Source organism: Capra hircus, chromosome 21, assembly GCF_001704415.2.
Source record: "Capra hircus breed San Clemente chromosome 21, ASM170441v1, whole genome shotgun sequence".
Taxonomy (NCBI): domain Eukaryota; kingdom Metazoa; phylum Chordata; class Mammalia; order Artiodactyla; family Bovidae; genus Capra; species Capra hircus.
The window spans coordinates 48,535,522-48,551,865 of NC_030828.1; the positions used below are offsets into that span (position 1 = coordinate 48,535,522).

Genomic DNA, 16,344 nt, shown 5'->3' on the forward strand with positions numbered 1-16,344 from the left:
AATGAGGAAATGCAGGTGATGTGAATTTAAAGCTCAAGAAATGATTGGTACAGTAACTGCTCATTAACTTAAAAAGTACTTACAGTTCCCTCAATACTAACGATGCATAAAAGTTAATTACCCTCAGTCTTAGAAAGGTATAATAATAAAACCCAGAAAAACTTCAGAACCACTTCTACAAGGAACCAAGTTCGCAGTCTTCACTACAGTACCGGACCCTTAAACTCTGGGACAAGCTTCAGGTTTGCTCATGCGCAGTTACGCCCCCTAAGGCCGGCCTCTTGCTCAACTCCGCGCCTAACGCGCCTCTACGTGCGCCTGCGCTGTGACCCCAGCTCTGGCGCATGCGCTGGGTGGGACGCTCTTCATTGAAAACTATGGCGTGGGTACCTGCGGAGTCTGCGGTGGAGGAGTTGATGCCACGGCTTTTGCCGGTGGAGCCCTGCGACTTGACGGAAAGTTTCGATCCCAGCGTACCTCCGAGGACGCCCCAGGAATACCTGAGGCGGGTCCAGTGAGTATTGGACCCTGTGCGGGTGGGCCGGTTGTCCTTACGCCCTTGGGCACATCGCCCGTACCCCGCTCGACCCCAAAGTGCGATAAAGCCCCACTTCTTTTCCGTCCCCATACTCGGGCAGAACAAAATCCCTTGATTACATCTTTGTGTGAGCGAGTTTCTGTGAACTTCATTTTATTAAACCTGATTACTGATGACAAGATACATGCTCTTAGATTGCTTTCAGTCCAGATAATTTCAGAAATTTATTGTTTAGAGCTTCCATTGCAATTCTGAAGTTTGTAATTTTATATTGAACTGTAGAAGTTGGATCGCTTGTTATACTACACATGAACAATAGTAATCACGTTTTTTTGCATTTATCACTTGTTTGTAGGATCGAAGCAGCTCAATGTCCAGATGTTGTGGTAGCTCAAATTGACCCAAAGAAGTTGAAAAGGAAGCAAAGTGTGAATATTTCTGTGAGTGTTATTAGGCATCAGGGGATTTTTTTTTTCCTCCCCGCAAATTAAAAGACGGAGGCTCACCCTATAGTGTCAGAAAGTATCGGACAGGATCAGTTAAAATGTAAGATTTTATTGCTGTATGTTCAGTTAGACAGTTGCTTGTACTTTTTCCCCCAAAAGGACAGCTGGCGTTTACTACCTGCAGAGAGACTTTTAGTAACCCTGACATTCCTGGAGCTCGTAACACTTTAGGAGCATGACCCGATCTTCATGGAGTCTTTAAATAGGTTATTTATGCTAGCCTTTATTTTTAAGGTACCTTTTACCAGTTCACAATTATTATTGGGTTGGCGTTTAATCTTACTTAGAGTAGTTTGTATGTTTTGAATTTGACTAGGTTTTGTTTTTTAAAAATAGAAACCCAAGTATCACACTTTTCTACCTACTTGCCCACTGTGAACCTTTTCATTCATTTATTTATCCAGCACATTTTTTAACTAAGCAACTTATGTGCCAGGCACTGGGAATACAACAGAGGATGAGACAGAAAGTCCCTACCCTTGTAGAATTTTCCCTTTCTCCTGAGGAAGACATTAAAAAAACAAACCGTTATATATTATGTCTAAAGAAAGTTAACATATAACGACTAGTAAGTAACAGGGAGAACTAGTCTGGATGGAGTAGCCACAGAAAGTCCACTTGATGCTGTTTAACCTATGGTGGAAGGAGAGCAGCAGTTTTTAAATTACCACAGTTCCTTTTCCTTTTGTGTTCTAAGTAATTTATTTATCTGATGTTTATTATCAGGAGATTTTAACTCAGACACTATAATGTTTCATATAATTCCTTTACAGAAATTTTTAGTTGATGACAGATGGTATCTTGTATACCTGACTTTTGAAATGTTACCATACTCAGTTTTATTTCAAGGCAATATGTGATCAGTTGTGACCTATGTGCTGTTTTAAGAAACAGAAGTAGCCCTTGTAAAGTCAAATGCTTTTAATTATTTGCATTCTGCTCATACCAGAATGTTTTATTTGCATTATGTCTTTTTGCTTCAAATAGTTTTGCTATTATAGAAAGGTAGTACTGGGTTATATCTTTAGGTCTCATACTTGGATTTTGTAGAAACTCCAACTATAAACTGTTCCAGATTGCTTTTACTAAAGCAACTATATAAGGATCTTTTCTTGATGTTTTAAACTGAGACATAAATGAATTGCATCCTTTTTTACATCTGCAAAAAGTACTTCCTTTCTTGTGTAGTCTTACTTGCTTTATTACTCATTTTTCCTCTTGATTCTGCTTTTACTTTGCAGAGGCTTGAGAGTCTAGTGGTAACACTTAACATTGATTCTAAAATTTATGAACTGATCTCTAGCTTTCAGGATGCCAGCCTGCCCCAGAAGGATACTCCCCTACTCTGCAGTGGCAACAGCAACAAGTGGCACAATTTTCAACTGTTCGGCAGGTAGCTGTGCTTTAATCATTTAATCAAATTAAAGCCTTCCTTCAGATTTATTTCTGTTCTTAGACTGTAGTTGGAAAAATTGGGGCTGCTAAATATGTAACGATAAGAATATTCATGAATCAATTACCAAATTATTATTATTATGATCACTTGACATAATACAATTTGAAACATTTTCCAGGCTTTAAGATTGTTAGAATGTTGTGCAGCAATTGATTTCTTTTGAGTTATCCATTCTATGATCATTTGTCTGATTTCTCTTCCTTTAGAGTGTGAACAGACATAGAAGTCACTGGAAATCACAACAGTTGGATAGTAACGTGACCATGGTATGTAAGTTTCTCTCTTTAGATCGTAACTATTATAACTATTGATTGTAACTTGAAATAGTCCGTATTTACTTCCAGTTCTTAAAGATTCTCTTGTTTAATCCATATTATTTTCATTCTCTCCCATCTACTATTAATAGTAACAGTTCCATTGTCTTTTCGCCTGAAAAGGATAGAATAAATAATGCAAGTTATGTTTATGACACCCTTAATCCACATCTTGAGAGACTTTGGATCAGTCTCTACAAGTCTGTAAAGGTTCTTCTAGACATTTGGTTTTCAAGAAAGTAAATACATTTTCAGTATTTACAAAAAGATTGAATAAAGGCTCCTTGGATTTTCTTGATGAGGTAATGGTGCCAATACCAATGATTGACTTTTTAGTAAAATTTGTCATGCTTACTGGAAAGTACCATTTGATGTTTTATCAGCTTAGACTAATTTTTTAAAATTTGTAATTGGAAGATAACTGTTTTACAATATTGTGTTGGTCTCTGTCCTACATCAACATGAATGGTTTACATATGTCCCCTCCCTCTTGAACCTCATTCGCACCTCACACCCCATCCAACCCCTTTAGGTTGTCACAGAGCACCTGATTTGAGTTTCTTGTCTCATCCAGCAAATTTCTACTGGCTGTCTATTTTACATAGTAATTTATATGTTCCATGCTGCTCTCCCAATTCTTCCCACCTTCTGCTTCTCACACTGTGTCCACAAGTCTGTATCCTATGTCTGTATCTCCATTGAAAAAGTGAAAGTGTTTGTCACTCAATTGTGTCTGACTCTTTGCAACCCTATGGCCTGTATCCCACCAGACTCCTCTGTCCATGGGATTTCCCAGGGAAGAATACTGGAGTGGGTTGCCATTTCCTTCTCAAGGGGATCTTTCCAACCCAGGGATTGAAGCCAAGACTCCTGCATTGGCAGGCCGATTCTTTACTGCTGAGCAACCAGGGAACCTCTTTAACCTCTTATGGAGTCTCATATTCTGGAGAATCGAATGAAAGCTGTTTATTTTCAGAGAGGGGAAAACACACCTATTCATACAATTTTGCTCATTGTTTCAGGTGGTTCATAGATTTCAGGGGGTTCTTTTGGCCATGCTGTGCTCCCCGTGGGATCTTGGTTCCCTCACCAGGGATCAAACCCATGTAGTGTAAGCATGGAGTCCTAACCGTTGGCCCACCAGGGAATTCCCCTCAGATTTCAGATTTTAGAAGCTTCTTCTAGGCAGTGCTTCCTAACATGTTTTAAATGGTGTCACTTTGGGATAAATGGAGGAAGCTGTTCTCATGGCCTAAGACTACCAGCTGAAATCTGAGAGATTCAGTGTAACCTCTCTATATGCTTCTGTATACTTGTTGGACGCTCTGCTCTAGGAAAAGTGTGAAAGACACTAACATCACTTGCCCAAGACCATTTAACTCCTAAAAAGTATAGCTGAGATAGAGACCAAACTTTGTCTGATTCGAAAGCCTTTCACTGTACGGTGAGGTCTCCTGGTAAGAAGAAGGAGAGGACGGTAGGTAGGTAGATACATTTTTTCCTTGCTCAAGGTAAGGACTTTTGGGTACCTATATAATTCAAAAAGAAGCTGCACTAGTAACAGGATGGTGATATAATTTTGTCAAAAGAGAAATGACAGCATAATTAATTGATTTAATAAATGAAGATCCTCCATCAAAACAATGGAATATTACATAGCAGTAACATATATATTCATCATGGCAGATGTGAAACATGTAAATAATAAGATGAAGAATTTTTAAAGCAACCTCTGAAGGCAACTATGTAAATATGAACATTGATTGATTGATTGATCTAATCATTTGTTAAACACCAACCATATGTAATAATTAGGATTTTCAGTGCTACCTGAAGCAGAAACAGTCTCTGACCTAATGGAGTAATGGGAAAACATTGTTCCAGGACAGTAGGCTTTTACTTATTAGGGGTTTTGTTCTCCTTCTGAGGATCTAATGAAAGCTCTTTCTCCTCGGGGGAAAACTGCATATGTATGTAAAATGATTTGTGAGGTGATGTGCCCAAATAAAAATTGTTCTGTTAACTGAATCACTTTGCTATACACCTGAAACTAACTCTATTATAAATCAACTATAAATAAATTTAAAAAATTTAGGTTCTGTTAGGGTTGAGCTGAAAGGTCATGCTTTTTTCATCTGACAATGTAGAATAAATCTATTCCCTCTTTGATTGGACAGCCTTTTATGTGAAGTATGTAATTATGTCTCCTTCCTTGGGATAAATAGGCTTCATTCTTGTAAGCATTCTTAGTGTATTTTTTTTATATCAATTTTACGTCTTTATCACCCTCTTTTGAGCACTTACTTGCTTGTCAGTGTTCATTAAAGTATGATCCAGACTAAAAATGTCCCACATATGGTGTGACCACCTGGGTCCTGTTCTGGTTTGCTAGGACTGCTATAACAAACCACCACAGATGGAGCGGCTTACCAAACAGTAAGGTATTCTCACAGCTTTGTGGGTTAGAGGGCTAAGATCGAGGTGTCAGCAGGTTTCTCTCAAGGCCACTCTCTCTGGCTTGCAGATGACAATCTAGCTGGGTCCCCACGTGGCCTTCTGTGTGCGTACACATCCCTAATGTCTTTTTATCGGAATTTCCTCTTTCCCAAAAGAATGTCAGTCAGATTGGATTAGGACCCACTCTACCCAACTCATTTTAACTTAATCACTGCTGTAAAGACTCAGTCTCCTAACCAGCACATGCTGGAGGTGAGGATCTCAGCATAGGAATTTTGAGGGGACACAGTTCACTCCATTACAAGCACTATATGTTTGTGTGAGATGGTGGGAATATGAAGGAATCCTCACTTGTTTTTTCATTGTTCAGTATTAAAGAAAATACATAAGTAAATTCTTTTTTTTTTTTCTTTTAGCCAAAATGTGAAGATGAAGAAGGCTGGAAGAAATTTTGTCTAGGTGAAAGGTTATGTGCTGAAGGGGCTATTGGACCAGCCGCAAGTGAAAGTCCTGGAATCGATTATGTACAAGTAAGTGATACTGTGACTAAACAAACAAAAAACAGGTCATAGTTTTGGAGCGAGATTTAGTATAGAGACTTAGCAGAATATAGCTTAGGCCAAATCCAGTCTCCTGACTGTTTTTGTAAGCCCATTTGCTAAACATAGAAGCATAATAGCTTTTTTGTTTTCCAAGGTTGTAAAAAAAATTTAAAAAGCAACTAATATATGACTGATGTATAACAGCCTATTTTCTAAAACAGTGTGTGCTTTAGCTGTTTAATAATTTTTTGAGCTAGATAGGACTTTTTTTTTTTTAATGATTAGGCAAGGGTCAAACAGTGAGTTCTGAGTAGTCAGAGAAACAAAGGAAAACTCAGGTGCTTAAAAACTCAGGTGCTTAAAAATGTTTAATAAATTGCATATTCTGGTGGTGAAATGTTGAGGCTATGTTTAATTTATATTTTATAAATATAAAGATTATTTATATTTCATATGACTTTAATAATAAAGTATGTGGCCAGCTGCTTCTTGTCCTTCAGGATTCGCCTGCCCCCAAGCCTGCAGATGTTCACACATCTGCATTACTGGTAACTCCCTATACCATGTTGTCTGTTGTGTTGAATAGGTATTTATTGTTTTCTCTTTGGTGCCACGTTTTGTTTTTCTCATTTAAAATTAGTTTATCCCCTAAATGTAAAAGCTCTGAAAATCACTAAAAAAGACCCAAGACCTCAATTTAAAAAACAAAAACAAGCAAAGGGTGTAAAGAGACATTTCACAGGAAGGAAATGCAAATTGTTCTTATATGAGAAGATGCCCAGACTCTCTTAAAATAAAAACATTACTTACATCTCCACTGAGCTGGCATTTTTCAGTTAACATTGGTAAAACAAGTTTGACACACTGTTAATAAATAAGGGCTGGGGAAACAGGCAGTCTTAATGCATGGTGGTGGGAGTGTAGAAAGATTCAGATCTCTGAGAGCTAATTTAATGCTGTTTCTTATACAGCATTTCTTCTATTGGATTATATCCCTAATGTATGTTACTTTTCAAAATTTTTTAATTTGGCAAAGAATATATATTTATTCAGTTTGTTATTGCAAAATACACTTTAATGCGTGTCCACTTAAGTTTCTTGAAAGTCAGTACTGTTTTCATAATCAAAGCTCCCAACATTAAAGTCCAAAATAACTTTTTTTATTTAAAGCAGATTAGGTTTGAAAGAACTCATTCAAGTACCCTTACCTCCCCAGAATGTTTGCTTAGCTAAAGATTTTTGAAAGAGTATGCACAACTTATTAATATCATACTGTTTTTTGTTACATGCTTTATTTTAATATCTTCATTACTCAAATCATTCTATATTTTTTACATTTATGTATTCAAATGTCAAGACGTTGTTTTCTTGGGTATTATTAGCATAGTAGTTCATGGAATGTTTTATTGTAATATATGATGAAGGAATTTTATCTATGTTTTGTTTTCATAAAATAGCATGTTGAGAAATTCACCAATTTAAAAAAAAAATGAAGCCCCCCCCCACCCTCCCGCTTTGTAATACCACTTAGTAAACTTCAGTCTCATTTTTCTTTCAGATTGGTTTTCCTCCCTTGCTTAGTATTGTTAGCAGAATGAATCAGGTAAAATATAGCTAATAATAATAAGAATATATGCATTCTTCTGTTTGCAGTGTGTGTTAAGATATTTGAATACATTTATTTAATATTTACAGTATGTAAGACCCTGTCCTAAACTCTTTAAAATTCTTATTTAATCCTCACTACAACCTTATATGGGGAATTATTATTAATATACTTTTTGTTAATAAATGAGGAAACGGTTGGCGATTAAGTCATTTGTAGGTGGTTTATTGGCAAGTTTTAATGGCAGCACTGGAATTCAGTCCCAGATTGATCTCACTTCAGAACTCATGCTCTTTATCATGGTGCTAAACTATTCATACATTTATGTTTCAGTTATAAGTCTTAGATTATGGGGTTTGAAAAAAAATACTAAGGTTAGATTGCTCTTTCTAGTTCCAGATGTTGGGCACACTTCATTAAGAATGAAATTTGAATTTCTTGGGTCAAAAGGGAAGCAGTATGAATTTTAGTTGTTCGGTCTCTCAGCACTAGGAACTCTGTTGCCCACTTAAAGAGCAAATAAAACTTTGATGGTTTTGTATTCACATATATTGGATACCCTTGGAAGATAAATTTTTTTAACAAGTCATACTCTGTTGTAAATAATATACTGGCCTATAGTTTTACTTACTTGATCATTTACATTAAGATACTCTAATAATTATACTAAATTCAATGAGAATGACTTTTGTAAGTGTCCCATCTATATTACGGAGAAGGCAATGGCACCCCACTCCAATACTCTGGCGTGGAAAATCCCATGGACGGAAGAGCCTGGTGGGCTGCAGTCCATGGGGTCGCTAAGAGTCGGACACGACTGAGCGACTTCACTTTCACTTTTCACTTTCATGCATTGAAGAAGGAAATGGCAACCCACTCCAGTGTTCTTGCCTGGAGAATCCCAGGGACGGGGGAGCCTGGTGGGCTGCCATCTATGGGGTCACAGAGTCGCACGACTGAAGCGACTTAGCAGCAGCAGCAGCAGCATCTATACTAGAATAAGCTAGAGAATTTGGTAGATTATATTTCTCTAGCTAACTTTGTATTTAGATTTGTACTTTGATTTAATGAAAATAAGCTGAATTTATGCTAAGACTATTTTTTAAGAGAGTGGAGTTAAAAAAAATAGTTCTGAACTAAATTAGTAGTTACTAAATCCTAGGATTTGGACTGTGTTGATAATTGAAAATATATAAAAATATTTGTCGAAAAAGCCTTATCTCACTGAGTGTTCCATCTAATCAAATTACTAAATAGAGTCAAAGGTTTCTCTCTTAAGTCTAAAGAAGTCCATTTTAAGCAGAGTTGTTTTCTCACTGAACTTAATGTAACTCAGCTTGAACTTGTCAGTGTTTTATTACTAATGCTGTTCTTCCATCTCTTCCCCCTCCCCCTTTTTTTAGGCAACAGTAACTAGTGTCTTGGAATATCTGAATAATTGGTTTGGAGAAAGAGACTTTACTCCAGAATTGGTAGTACTGCATCTTTCTTTTCATAATGCAGACAAAATTATATATACTTACCTTATATGTAAGCTATGGTTCTGTATTATTTATATATATGTATGTGTTATTCATCTATATGTATAATGCAGACAATGCTTGTTTGCAGTAAAATAAGGAACTTACAATAGAATGTTAATCAACATAGTACTTCCTTCATTGAGAATCTTGCGTTGGGGAGAAAAACCATCAGCCAAATAGCTGGTTTATATCCTGGGAGAAGCTGCTTATCTTTTCACAGATCAGTAACAAACAGAATGGCTACCAGTCTGCAGACCCCATTTCAAATAGTCCTGGCTTAGAGAAGTTTGAAATGCATTTTCTAAAATGGCTTTGAAATCCAGTCCACTAAAGAATATCAGAAATAGGAATAATAGCAAATATATGTGCCAGGCTTCATTCTAAGGATTTTATGTATAATAACTCCTCGAATCACCTATGAGCTGTTATTTCCATTTTACAGATGAGGAAACTGGAGCACATAGGGATTCAGTAACTGGCCTGAGGGCACACAGATTATAACTGGCAGAACTGAGACTCATGCTGAGGCAGTTTGGCTGTACTCTGACCAACTCTACTGTACTGCCCTTCTGTTTTATTGCTTTACACTCACAGCTTAAAAATTTTTCACCTTCAAAATTGGGTAAATTTGATAGATGTTATGTAAATGAATTGCCCACTTAATCCCCTAATAAGAAATTTTATCATCCTTTGCAGTTAGATTTGATTTTAAAAACAAGTATTTTTCACCACTGAGGATATTTGCAAAAAAGAGTGTATCTGAAGCTTCAAGGCTTCCAGTCAAAACACAAGATATAATCCTTGCCGTCCAGAAGCTTCTGGTCAAATTTAAATATATGCTTGCTCTTTTCACATAAAAGAGAATCCCACTCACTCTTTGTGAAAGAAACCTGGCTGTGAATCTTTTTGTTCAAGAGAAAGTCATTGAAATAAAGCTTGAATAGAGTGAAGCCATTTTTTTTTTTAAATGGGAAAAAAAACCATTGACTTGGGGTTGCTTAAGGAGCTAACTTAGTGTGTTGTACAAATTGCTATTTAAACTTCGTTCAAATACTCTTGCGTAGTCCCTGGAGTGATGTGTTGCTCCAAATAAACTCAGTCGTGCGTACTGCTGATGGAATATAACTTGATAACGGCCTTTCTGAGGTACAATTAAGTGATTATAAATTAAACTTATGGTGTAGTTTGCCTACTTATTGCTTTCTTAAATCCTGTATAGGGAAGATGGCTTTATGCTTTATTGGCTTGTCTTGAAAAACCTTTATTACCGGAGGCTCATTCACTGATTCGGCAGCTTGCAAGAAGGTGCTCTGAAGTGAGGCTTCTGGTGGTAAGTTCAGACTCTCTGTTCCACATCGGAAGCACTCAGCAGCTTCTGTGGTGGTAAAGAACGATCTCAGTGAAGTAACAAAAGGTGGACTATGTTGTTAGTCAAGATTAGATTTAGCCGCGTGGTAGAAGAGTCCAAAATAACATTATCTTAAATAAAATGCAAGTGTTTTTCTCAGACAAAGGGAGTATGAAGGTAGGCAGATTAGATCTAAGGAGGCAGTAACCCAGGCCTTCGAGTTCTGCCGCTTGTGGTTTCCCTCCCCAAGCTCACTTCATAATCCAGGTTCTGCCAGTATGTTTCACTAAAGGAAGCTGGGAAGAAGAGAAGGTTCTCCCCTCTAAAGAGCCTTTCCCGAGCCTCTTACAAGCACATCTGGCCAAAACAGCTCATTGGCCAGAATTTGGTCACATGACCATAAGGAACTATAGGAAATGTTTATTTTAGTTGGGTGACAGTGTACCCATCTAAAAATGAGCTTCATTTGCTACATAATATGGGGAATCAAGAAGCCACAGTGGTCAACTAACAGTCTCTGGCATAATAATGGTTTTGAATTTTTCCATTTAGACCCTTCCTCTAACTCATGCCTGCAGCATTACGATATAAATTAATTCGATGCCAGACTAAACTGATTTTTTTTTTCATTCCTCCTTTCACCTGCACAAAATAAAAAACTGTTCTCCACTGACTACTCCAAAATAGTTTCATTAAACTTCCATGAGATGGCACAGACTAATTTACATGGCCTGTACTCCAAGCAAAATGTAACTTATTACTCACTGTATATTTAAAGTGAATTTTAGGAAATGTATAGTTCAGGAACAACTTCCTTCATCATTGAGAACCCTGATCTGAAATATTTTCTTTAAAATATGTTTATATATGTTTATTCCATTAGTGTCCAGTTAGGACACAGGCTTTTTTCAGTCTTACACTTGGAATCAGGAAAAGTATCTCTCCCAAGTTATCCTCCTTAGAGCCCTCAACTCTTATTCCTTTCTAGGATCTATTCAGGAGCTTTCTTTAAAACAAGATCTTAGATGTTTCTCAAGGAATCATTAACTCTACAGTTTCTCTGTTTTCTTTGATGTTTTCTATATCCATGTCATTATTATTGTCATCTAATAAAATGTTCATGTTTTGCACCGTGAAAGGAAACTTCCTTCAAAAATATTAGGTGGTTGGGACTTTGCTGGCAATCCAGTGGCTCACAGGGAGCATGGGTTTGACGTCTGGTCAGGGAACTAAGATCCCATATGCTGCGAGGCCACAATAAAAGAAGAAGGAAAAATTAGGGGATAACAGTCTGCATTTCAAGCTTTCTTTTTTTTCTTTTTGCCTTTTAGGACAGCAAAGATGATGAAAGGGTTCCTGCTTTGAATTTATTAATCTGCTTGGTTAGCAGGTAAGTAATCCTTGACTTCTTGCTTTATAATAGCATTATTAATGGTGGTAGAAAGTATTGTTTCCATTTTACAGTGAGGAAGTTGAGGCATAAGGAAACAGTATTATATGTATCACAATTCCCTTTATTTCTAGTGTTTCTCTGTAAATAATGCTGCGTTGAAGATTCTTATACATACAGCTCTATTTATTGCCTAAGGGGAAATTCCTGGAAATAAATTAAAGGGCTTGCATGTACTTTTAAAACTGAGATATTTATTACATTTGCCTTCTAGAAAGATCATACCACTCTGGGTTCCGACTAAAATGTTGGTGAGAGTGCCCATCTCCTGTTATTCAACACTGAGCGTTTTCAGTTGATGTAAATATTTCCATCAGATTAATTGTATTTGCTTTGTATGGTTATCCGTAAGGATAGAATATGTTTCATTTTATTGCAGTTTTTTTAAATTGCTCATGTCCTTTGATCATTTTCAGTTATTTAGTATATTTTTTATTTCATTTCTTACATTAAAATTCCACCTGGAATTTACATGAAAATGTCTTCATATTCTAAATTCTTAAATGTGAATATGTGTATACACACACACACATATTTATTTTAGGTCTCTTTCTGGACTTGCTATTTTTATTCATTGGTCTGTTTTTATTCCAACACTAATAACTTTTTAATGCTTTATAATATATTTAAATACTGGGATATTAAGTAATACTGTGTTCATTTTTCCCATTGCCAAGCGAGATACTTTTTCAAAATATAAACATGTTCAGCATGTAGTTTCTTGATCTATAATAATTATGCTAATGATGATAATTAATACTTAGTGTTCAATTTGTGCCAGGCATTTTTCTTAGTGCTTCAAAATAGGAACTCATTTAATCCTTAGAAGGTAGGGCAGAAGTTTCTGAGGCTATAGACTTCACTTAGGAAAACCTATAGGTTATAGCAGGTTTGAAAACCAGATAACATAGGCCTTGACACTATTCTAACAGCTTCAGTGTAAGTAACTTACATGGTTATAAGTCTTCTGTGTTTTTTGTTGTTGGGTTTCTTTTGATAGCTTTAAGGCAATAGCTGCTAATTCATAGAAATACCCTATCAGATGAGTAGGATCGCATTCAAACAGGATCCAATAACTGTTGTGCGGGCATAGTTGCTTCAGTGTAGTGTCTGACTCTTTGTGACCCTACAGACTGTAGCCCACCAAGCTCCTCTGTCTGTGGGATTCTCTAGGTAACAGTTGTGGAGTGGGTTGCCATGCCCTCCTCCAGGGGATCTTCCCAACCCAGGGATCTAACCCAGGTCTCCTGCATTGCAGGCAGATTCTTTACTACTGAGCCACTGGGAAAGCCCCCCAGTAACTGTTAGGCACCTTAATTATTTTACCAATCATAATTATTTTTTATGCTCCTTATTATAGAGGTTTTAAAACACATAAAAATATAGTAAAATAACCCCCCCAGACCAATCTACCACCCAGGTTCCACAGTTACTAACTCTACACCAGGATGTTTCATTTATCTGTTTTGTTAATATATTTTAAACAAATATTGGACATATTATTTCTCCTGTTTCAGTGTATCTGACTGATAAAGGGCTTTCCGGTAAATTTAGTGATAACTCAGTATCATCTGATGCCCAGTTGTGTTTCATATTCCCTAACATTGTCCCAAGAATGTCTTTTTATGTTTGAATTGTTCAAACCAGGATCCAAGTAGGATGGACTCGTGGCGTTTGTCTGGTATGTCTGTTAAGTACCCCCACCAGCCCTTTTGGTTTTTTTCTTTGCTATTTATTTGTTGAAAAAACTGGATCCTTTGACTTGTAAAATTTCCCGTATTTTGGTTTTGACGGCTAACTACATGGTGATGTTTAATGGTTCATTTATCCTGCATGTTTTCTGTAAACCGGTAGGTAGGTCTAGAGGCTCGATTATATCTGATAGGGTGTGTTTGTGTGTTTGTGTACAAGACTGTGTGCTCTCGTGTCACATCAGGAAGCATACAGTGTCTAGTTGTCTCTCGTAGAGTGGTGTGAGGTTGATTTTCACGTTCAGGTAAAGGGATATAGCAGTCATTCTTTTTGATGCTCAAATTGGTCTATCTTTGGATAGTGGGAGCCCTTCAGATCAGTTCCTATGCTTTTTGGTCTATAACCTCAGTGGTCTATCAAAAGAAAGCTATCAAAAAGCTTTCTTACTTTCTGCTCTGCCAAAATGATTCAGTTATATCTTGGGCACTTCTGGCTCCAGATCTGGAATTAGTCTCTTCTCCTGGGAGTGCTGGTTCCTCTTTCAAAGTAGAAAATGGTATCTAGAGTCTACAATTTGAACATTAGGGAAGCTAGGTGTTTTGGGGTTGGTCATTGCATTTAGGCCTTTTCACTGAACAGAGCTATGAAGTATGTATTTTTTAGAAAGAAAAGTAAAATCATAGGTCCAAGTCGATATTTCAGTTCTAACTTAAGATTACTTGATTTTTCTTAACATAATTATTGACTTTATCCTACAGTATGCACATGGTAGTTTCAGAATAACAATACTAACAATATGGCCAGTTGTAAAACTGTTGAAGTCCATTTAAGAATTCTTTGCAGTTCTTTTTGTTCATGGTATATCTTTCTAGTTACATATATTGGAACATCATGTTTAAGATTACTTGGAATTATTCTCCTGTTTGGTTTATGCCACCAACCTAGTATAGGAGAAGATTCATTTAGTGGAGTCTGGTTAGTGATTTTATTTTTACTTTGTTTCATAATTTCATAAAATGCTTAAATTGTTCCAGAGTTAAAATTGTAATTTGTATTGGAGCATTTTAGAATCCACCTTTATCCTCTGTAGTCTCTTCTCTCCCTTTTGTAGTTATCTGTTTTATTGTTAATTTTTGATTTATCCTCCCATTCACTGTTTCTTTTAAAAAATATAAGCAAATATATGTATACCCTGCACATGCTTACAAAACATAGCATACTTAGCTTTCCATTCTATGCTTCGTTTTTTTCACTTACTGAATCCTGGGAATCACATGGTAGCAGTGTAGATATTTTCCTCATTCCTTTTTTTAGAAAAGCTTTGTAATCTTTCACTGTGTAGATGTGCTGTAGTTTATTCAGCCAGTCGCTTTATTAATGGATATTTGGGTCATTTGTGGTTTTTTGCTATTACAAAAATATTATTTTTTATAGCTGAGTAATATTCCTTATATATGTATATAGATGTATCTTTTTGAATGTGCTGCAATTAATATTTTAACTATACATTAATTTTTTTTAATTGAAGTATAGTTGATTTACAATGTTGCATTAGCTTCTGGTGTATGGCAAAGTGATTCAGTTATGCATATATATGTATACATATTCTATTTTTCAGATTTTTTCCCATTATAGTTTATTACAAGATTTTGAATATAGTTCATTGTGCTGTACAGTAGGACCTTGTTTATTTCGTATGTAGTAGTTTGTATCTGCTTATTGGGAACTCCTAATTCATTCTCCCCTGCCCTGCCCCTTACCTTTCTCCTTCAGTTACCATAAACTTGTTTTCTATGCCTGTGGGTCTGTGTCTATTTTGTATCATTTTGTTTGTTTGTATCATTGTTTAGATTCCACATAAGAGTGACATCATATGATATTTATCTTTGTCTGACCTACTGCACCTTGTATGATAGTCTTTAGGTCCATCCATGTTGCTGCAAATAGCATTATTTCATTATTTTTTATAGCTTCGTAATATTCCTTATATATGTGTAATGGACCTTTTTAGCATTTTCTCCAGATATATGAACAGGAGTGGGATTGCTAGATTGTATGGGAACTCTCTTTTTAATTCTTTTTAGGAACCTCCGTAGTTTTTCCGTAGTGGCTGCACCAATTTCCATTCCCACCAACAGTGTAGGAGAGTTCCCTTTTCTCCATACCCTTTCCATCATGTGATGATGGCCATTCTGATTGGCATGAGGTGATACCTCATTGTAGTTTTGATTTGCACTTCTCAAAAAATTAGTGATGTTGAGCATCTTTTCATATGCCTGTTGGCCAGCTGTGTATCTTCTTTGAGGAAATGTCTGTATAGGTTTTCTGCTCATTTTTTTTAATTGGGTTTTTTGGTTATTGAGTTGCATGAGCTGCTTTTTTTATTTTGGAAATTATACCCTCATGGATCACATTGTTGGCAAAGATTTTCTCCCAGTTCATAGGTTCCCTTTTCATTTTATGCTTTCCTTCGCTGTGCAAATTCTTTTATCACCAGGTATTTTGACCAGCGTGACTTAGCTGATGAGCCGTCCTGATGAAGCTGATCTCTCAGAGACAGAAGATATTGTGATGAAGACGCCTGAGTCTGAGGAAGTGCAGTGCCAGTTAAGTGCAGATTGCCTCACATTTTCAGCACCGTGTGACGAGTCTTCAGCTTAACCTGTGCAACTCAGGTTGATCTTCAGAAGATAGATTGTATTATTTTGAATATCTGAGGTATCTGTGAAAGATCTTACCCAATTTTTAATGAATAAGCAGTTTTCTGTAATCACGTGCTTTTAAAGCAAAAGTGAAAGATTTACTGATGAAGCATCCTACACAGAAACTGTATGGTGAAATTGTACAGAGGTCTTTGGTGCTGTTTTGTTGTTTATTTACATGTACACATATAAAATTTTATTGAAAATGTT

General features: G+C 36.4%; 1 protein-coding gene across 1 annotated transcript; it reads left to right on the forward strand.

Moving 5' to 3' along the window:
• GEMIN2 (gem nuclear organelle associated protein 2) lies at positions 261–16,344 on the forward strand. The gene is made up of 10 exons (XM_005695252.3): positions 261–514; positions 894–978; positions 2,348–2,437; positions 2,707–2,766; positions 5,688–5,801; positions 7,372–7,416; positions 8,823–8,891; positions 10,162–10,272; positions 11,622–11,680; positions 15,930–16,344. Exons 1-10 carry the CDS (start codon positions 345–347, stop codon positions 15,967–15,969), a joined length of 843 nt encoding a protein of 280 aa, XP_005695309.1. The 5' UTR covers positions 261–344; the 3' UTR covers positions 15,970–16,344.